This window comes from Chaetura pelagica, unplaced genomic scaffold (assembly GCF_000747805.2).
Source record: "Chaetura pelagica isolate M959 unplaced genomic scaffold, ChaPel_1.0 scaffold99, whole genome shotgun sequence".
In the NCBI taxonomy this organism is placed as follows: domain Eukaryota; kingdom Metazoa; phylum Chordata; class Aves; order Apodiformes; family Apodidae; genus Chaetura; species Chaetura pelagica.
This window is the reverse complement of record NW_009954539.1, coordinates 435,227-442,496: the sequence shown is the minus strand read 5'-3', so window position 1 is coordinate 442,496 and position 7,270 is coordinate 435,227. Positions and strand designations below refer to the sequence as shown.

Genomic DNA, 7,270 nt, shown 5'->3' with positions numbered 1-7,270 from the left:
AGGTGGAGACGAAACTTTTGATGATAGGACAGACTTCAGGACAATTTATCTCTGATTTTATCCCATTTTTTGATGCCAACACTTTAATGGCACAAACAGTGCCAGAATCTGTTCCTTGGCACTGAAGAAATGATATGCTCCAGCCCAGCCTCTTTAACTCTTACAGCCTCCAAACAGGGATGCTGCAATGCAAACTGCCTACTGAGGTTACTTCCTTGCTGTGTTGACTTCTGAGCCATGGTCAGAAATTGCCTGAGACAAACTCTTGGGCAAAAGCATGCCACATTTTAATGATCTAGCAACAGGAATTATAAAGATTCCCTTCTCCATGATCCGGTATTATTTATTGTATTAATATCCCAGTTAGGTTTCGACTACATAGATAGTTTTCTATTTTTGTACAGCATCTAGAACACTAAATCTTCAAATTCATTGTGAGTCTTTAGGACCAGCTGTGATAAATAGGCAGTAATTTATACTGTGAATAGACTTGGTGGAGATGTGGGAATCTGGATTTCTCTAATTGCTCCAGCCTGATCCTGGCTCATGTATTTATCTGCTGTGCATATGATCCTCCTTATGACAGTATCTGCCTGGACTACCAAGATTTCTTTTGGCTCTGGTGCTCACTGTAACACTGCTTTTACAGAGGGTCTTGTCAGCTGTGTTCAAATACTTTGTAATTGACATTTCTAGTCTATGATGAAGCCTGGAGTACTGTACTGTACTTCTCAACAGAGACTATTTCAGCTTTCAGGCACATATGCTTCAAAGCTCAGAAAATTACAGATATATATGGGAGTCTTCACAAAGATCTCTCAGGCAAGCTGGTATTTAACATAGAATCAAGCTCATTTGGAGCTAAACTACTTTCCATGAGGCAGTTTGGCTGCTGTCAGATGAAGCAGCCTCAGTGTGCTAGACAGGACCCATTTGGATTAAATGCTGCTTTCATATGCATCAAAAGACGAGTGCAATAAGGACGTTTGTCAAAGGGAAAACTGCAGCAAACTATTACATGCAGAACATCTGTACTACGCAGTTCTTTCTTTCCTGGAGTTTATTGACTATTAATTTGATGTATGTATCTTTTAAAGAATGTGAAGTGCATTTCTCTTTGGTGTCTTTTCTCTCCCCCCTCTTTTTCTTCTGCTCCCTTTCGCTTTTTTCTCTTCCCCCCCACCCCCCCTCCCCCGCCTTTCTTCTTCTCTTTCTTTTTGTCTTATTTTCTTTCTTTTCCTTCCTTGACTGCTTCTTTCCTTTCTCCTCTCCTCCCTTTCTTCCTTCCTTCCTCCCATTGTTAGCCAGTAGCTGATCCAATAGTCTCCGTGGTCATCTACACCGATGTTCCTAAACCTATGTGGTATACCCCCCTGAAAAGGCATGAAAAACAGCAGAAAAATGAAAAGATTTTTCTAACCTGTAAACCTGGAACTACAATGAGGTAGGAAGAATTTCTAATTAACAGAAATGCAAACTTAAAGGGTGAGACACTCTGATCTACAGTATGAGCTCCACTTATGTTCTCCAAAAGTGAAATTTTCAAGTCAAGGCCAACACACAAATGGCTTTATTGCAAATAAAATACTTTATCTGTAGTAGGAAACCTCACTTTTCAATGTGTGGACTGTTTTCTCACATTTAAATATTTAAGCAATTAAAATTAGGATGTTTTATAATCAATACAGTTTCCACTTTCCAGTTTACAAGCATATGACCATTCACAGGTTTTTGGTTCACCGCTTTACTTAAACCAAGGCTCTCTATCTAAGCATGTTCATAGCCTCAATAACCTCAAGGAAAATACTCATATGCTTTGAATTAATAATGAGTTCAGGTCTTTCAATAAATGAGGACCATAAAGAAAACATTTAGATCCTTTGTGAAAAATATTTTCATGTTAAAGTATGCCAATTACAAACAACAGAAAGTTGTTTCTGTCTGTACTTGGTTAGATCCTTTGCTGGGTTATCATTGACTTTGAGGAAACTGCCCCAATTAACTTTTTTTTTTTTTTTTTTTAAATCTAAGATATGTCTTTTCAAGACAAATTACTGGATACACTCCCTTTAAGCTTCCAGAGCACAAGAAGACTTTATATAAGCTTTTCTCTAGCATACGATTGGGCAATTCACCCAACTCTTACTGTAACCTGTTTTTTTTCAGTTCAAAGAGTAATTTTCAAATCTGGTATTCTCAGGGAGAACTTCTAAATTTATCAGCATTACTCTGCATAGCTGCTTTGCCACAATTCTTCATTGTAAGAACATATATCCAAACCTTTTAGCACTGCCTCGGAGGAGCCCTTTAGGTGAGCTGATACAACCCAGGGTTCTGAGGGAGGTCCCAGTTCATCAACTCTTTGACCCTGGGAGGAAGAACAAAAGAGTAAAACAGAAGTAAGTTGAAAGCTTTGTTCCTCAAGCTGTAAAACCAGTCTCATGACTAATGGATATACAGAGATTGTTTTATTGTAAAGAAATTTTGCATCCAGAAATAATGTCCACAAAGCTGTCCAAGTTTGGGTTTGACAACATGCCTCAGGCTTACCACTGTACCTGGAGCTAATTATTCTGTGGCTATCTTCTTGCCTGACCAGCAAATTGGGAATTATTTTATGTTACAGAATACTTGGAAAACAGGAAAGAGGACATGAAAATATAAATAAAATAGAAACATAGCACAAAGTTATGGCATGCAGATTTCATCTGGCTTTGAGACTGAATCTAGTTCAACATCCCACCAGCATTTAAAGACTCACTGGACTTCTTCCAAGACTTGTGCTAGTACCTCTGCCATTGCTAAATCACATCACAGAGAAGTTCAGCCTTGTTTTAAACATGGTGATCTCCACCCAGAACTGCTCTGCATGGTGTGGACTTGCTTGAGCAGACCAGGGTACCTCATCATTCCTGATATTGCCATCTTTCGTCATGGTAAATCCTACCTTCCTGTCCAGGAAAATTATTTTTGGTTGTACAGGAAGCTGCTTCTCAATTTCTCCATCTGAGGGTTGCACCTGAACAGAGATGCTATCAGGTCTCACATACAAACGTGTTTCTGGATGTTGTCTGCTTCCATTTCTTTCACATGCAAAGGAAAGTTAAAAAGCAATAAATAAACAAATAAATAATAAAAGTGAAAAAAAAATCCAGAAAATTAATGCCATGAAAACACTTGATGTTAGTCCCAGAGGTAATTCATATCTTACCTAGGAATGACATGCTACTTCCTATTCCTGGGATTTTCTACCTCAGTAATGCAGGCGGTAATACTTAGCATCTGTTATGGATCGGAAGGAGCACTATACCAAATGACTACTAATTTACCTTGTCATGGCACTTTGATTCCTTGTGTGAGAGCAGTATGTCTGGAAATATGAAACAGACATCATGTCCAAGCAGACAGCAGCACCAAAGTAATAAAAAAAACCTTTTTGTTTTAAGCCCCAGTTTACAGATGAAAAGTGAGAAATGAACAAAAGAAATTATTTCCCTGGCATCACAGTGGAAGAATGTGGCAGAGACAGGGGTTTTATGGATTCATAAACCAAATACCTTAGTCCCAAAGTCTTGATCACAGTGTACTGAAAGCAGTGGAAGTTGCAAATGTTTCCTGTCCAGTAGAAAGATTTTCAATTAACACTTTTAAGTCTGCTAAAAATAAAGTTTAAAAATAAAGCAAAGCACTTACAGGGCTTCATTGCATTTCTTTATCCTGCCATGTGTTCTTGTCTTTCATTATCTGTGAAGTCTGCATGCTGAAATACTGGCACCCCATTGAAAGATATTGTTTTTTCCTAGACTGAAATTTAAATTAGAGAATCCCAGGAGAGGGTTTCCTCATTTGAATAAAGAATCAGAACTTTATTCTGAGCCAGTATCATTTCATTCCCTCTCCCAGTGCTTTGTGTCATTTAGTATCTCATATATATATATATAATTTATACATATATAAACCTCTCTAATCTGCAATTGCAGTGAAGTGGCTAGGGGATTGATATTGTCTGGAAATGAAAGTAGAAAAGCTATTCTTTCATTTCTAGTGTTTGCTTAAAGGTGTTTGTAAACATAAGATATATGGAACATGAGTTGCTTTAACAGTTTTTTTGTTTGTGTTTTGTGATTGGTTGTTTGGGGTTTTTTACTTTGGTTTTTTTTAGGGTTATTTTGGTTGATTTTTTTTTTTTTTTTCAGTTTATTACTATATGTTGCAAAGCAGAAACTTTTTACTGGGCTGAACCAGAGACGCTGGAAAAAAAAAAAAAAGTTTCAGTTCTTATCTTGGTCCTTTTTCTTTTTCATCAGTGGGGAGGTCTGAAAGGTAGTGATATATTTGAAATTCATGTCAAAGGCACCAATGGTTTCATGAGTGCTCTTATCCACCTCCTCCCATAAACGTGTGCTCAGCACTGTGACTGAGACCCACCGCAGGGAGAACACACCAAGCCACCACTGCTCTCCCAGCAGAGATCTGCACTCTCTGAGTTCTCAGGCTCCAGCTGAGTCCAGACAAGTTCAGGTGAATTTTGGTATAGCTTCTGTCAGCCGAATGTATTACCTTTTTTTTTTCTCCAGCTCCTTTAAAATTGTCAGTAAGCAAAATCTTGGCATGAAATGCCCTGCCTCCACAAGCCCTACATGGTAAAACTGTGCTGGTCTCACTTAAAGGAAGGCTGCTGCAAAACACCAGTGGTGGCAGGAAGGAGACGTCCCTGCTCCCTGGGGTGAGTAACACGGAGAAAACAAAACCAAATGAAATACACATGCATGCTTAAGAATTAACGTCTGCAGGTGATATGAATCCAGCTAACACAGCACAGAGCATTGTGTGTGTGTCCCACACGGTCCAGCCTGGCTCTTGAGGAGCCTCTGCCTTGTGGTGGAACCCTGGACACAGCCACTTGCATTCCTGCCAGTTGGTGTCAGCGAGGAGGAGGAGGAGAGAGGAGCAGCCTGCTGCTCCCCTGGTGTTTTGTGCTGGAAGGAAAACAGCTCTGCAGCTGAGAGGTGGGGATGGACAAGCGTGCCTGTAGCCTAGCAAGGACAGGAGCGAGGAGATCTGCCTTCCTCCTGATGGGCATGAAGAGCATGTTGTTTGTCACTACCCTGAAGCCTCCTGCTGGGAAGGAGCAGGCTGGTTTGCAGTTCCCTGCTGGCAGTCCTCAATAGGGAGCAGCTCCGTTGCTCAGTGCCTTGCAGCTATTCTAAATGTGGGCACAGTGGGCAAGCAGGCACTGCTCATGATACCTTAGTCTGCAGGGACATCAGGGATCCCAGACCTTTCACCATCAGTGCCAACAGATATTTGCTGAACATGCTGAGGCTCTGTGGGAGAGCAAGTGTCTGCTCTTTAGCAGCAAACAAGTTAGAGGTCATGGAAAGTAGAGAGGGTCTATTGCAGGTCTTAGGGTGTGACTGAGAAACTTGGTGGGGAGATTTGGGGCAGAGAGGGAAGTGTCCCTCAAAATAAATAGAGCTTGATATTTTAATTACAATAGTAACTATAAAAAATACAACAACAACAAAACAACACCACCACCAATGATAATAGTAATAATAAATATAATAACAATAAGACTAATAAGAAAAATAATAATGATAATAACAATAATAGCTATTATTATCAATTTACTTCAAGGGAAAAGAGATCAGCCTGAGAGCCTGGGTCAAGGGTCCATTAAAGTTGATGGATACGTCTATACTAGAAAACTAAATAATGCCAAGAAAAAAAAAGCCTTGGTACTAACACTTGATCATTTCTACTGTTGATGTGTCAGTCCATCACATACTGGTCCAATGGAACAGGACAAATTCCAAATGGTCTGGGAGCTAATAGAATCAGAGAATATTCTCACTTGGCAATTTGAATAAGACCACCCTGAAATAGTGGGTGAGAGATTTAATTTTATGGACACAGGCTGATCCATATCAGCTGGCCTTTGTGCCAGATAACATATTTAATTTCCTAATAAACACAATTACATTAATTGAACAATTGTCTGGGTATGTCTGCCATGCTAGTGTTACAGCATCAGTATATATTTGGAAGGGGAAGGAGACTGGGAAGAAGTTGAGGAACGAGTAATATGTCAAAAAGCGTCATGGTCAAGCCAAAATTTGTTGTTGTTGTTCTTGAAACAGTGGTGATTACTGGTGAAGAAGACAGGCTACAAGAATAGTGTTGTAGTGAAGACAGGAGATGGTCACACAGAGGACTTTATAAGGCCAAGTACATGCAGATTCGCTGGAAGGGCTGTGAAGACTTTAGCATCTTTGTGTGAGGAGTGCATTGCCAGGACACGTGGTGATGAGGTTAACCAGACACCAAGTACTTGTGCCCTGTCAGCTGCACTGTTCAGAGCTTTGTCTCCCCCTGCAGATCTTATCATTAAGTAATAGAGACAAGGAAAAGGAGACACAAGCATCCAGAAGATGGTGAGGAGTCTGAAGTCATTCCTACTTTAAGAAAAAACTATACAAAGGACAACTTTTAGTTCCACAGATGCCCATCTTTACCCATGGTACACAGAGAAATCAAAGCTCGAGGAACTGCACTCAAGTGGAAAGCAGGCTGCAGCTTTCCTTGACAACAGAGAAACAGTAAATACGTTATACTGATCATATCTCCTTGTGAGGACTAGACAAATGGACTGAAAAGGACTCATGGTGTTGAACATCACAGATGTCTTACTTCTTTCATGTAGGTTGAGACAGCAAGACCAAAAACTTAGGCACCTAAATGTACATTGCATCTGGCATCAGCCTTCAAAGAAGCTGTGTGCCCACTGCCCTAGAGGCCAGATGCTGTGATGGCAGAGAGCTACCAAAACAAGACCTAATTACAAACTAGGGTAAGAAACAAGTAACCAAATTACCTCCTGTGGCAAGGCTGGATCTGAGAGGTATGGTTCTTTATCTAATTATTTCAAGGGTTTTCTTTCATAAAGCAAAGATATTCTAGTTAGAAGTTGGATGTTTTGTGACTGTTGAAAGCATCAGAGAAGCTGGTTGGACTGAAAAAACTCTGAAAATGAGGTCAAATGCATACTTTCTTGGAATATGAAATAATTAAAATACTCAGTCATTTTGACTAAGTTCTGACATTAGTTTTTTGGGGCACTCTGTTTGCTAGAAACTCTCTCAGCTCCAAATAGTTCCCAGTCTAGCTTTCAGGAATTTTTTTTGGCCCATTTTACAAATGAGTAAATATAGTCACACAGCATGAATACAGCTGTTCAGGAACACACAGATATGTCTCCCACACGACG

General features: G+C 39.9%; 1 protein-coding gene across 1 annotated transcript in view; it reads right to left on the bottom strand.

Moving 5' to 3' along the window:
• The window catches only part of PKHD1 (polycystic kidney and hepatic disease 1 (autosomal recessive)), a 248,035-nt gene that overhangs the window by 12,190 nt on the left and 228,575 nt on the right, over nt 1–7,270 (bottom strand). Inside the window, exons 60-61 of the mRNA XM_010004904.1 lie at nt 2,948–3,074; nt 2,281–2,368 (exon numbers count right to left, since the gene is read on the bottom strand). Coding sequence (XP_010003206.1) covers nt 2,281–2,368; nt 2,948–3,074 — 215 coding nt within the window. The remainder of the gene's footprint in view (nt 1–2,280; nt 2,369–2,947; nt 3,075–7,270) is intronic.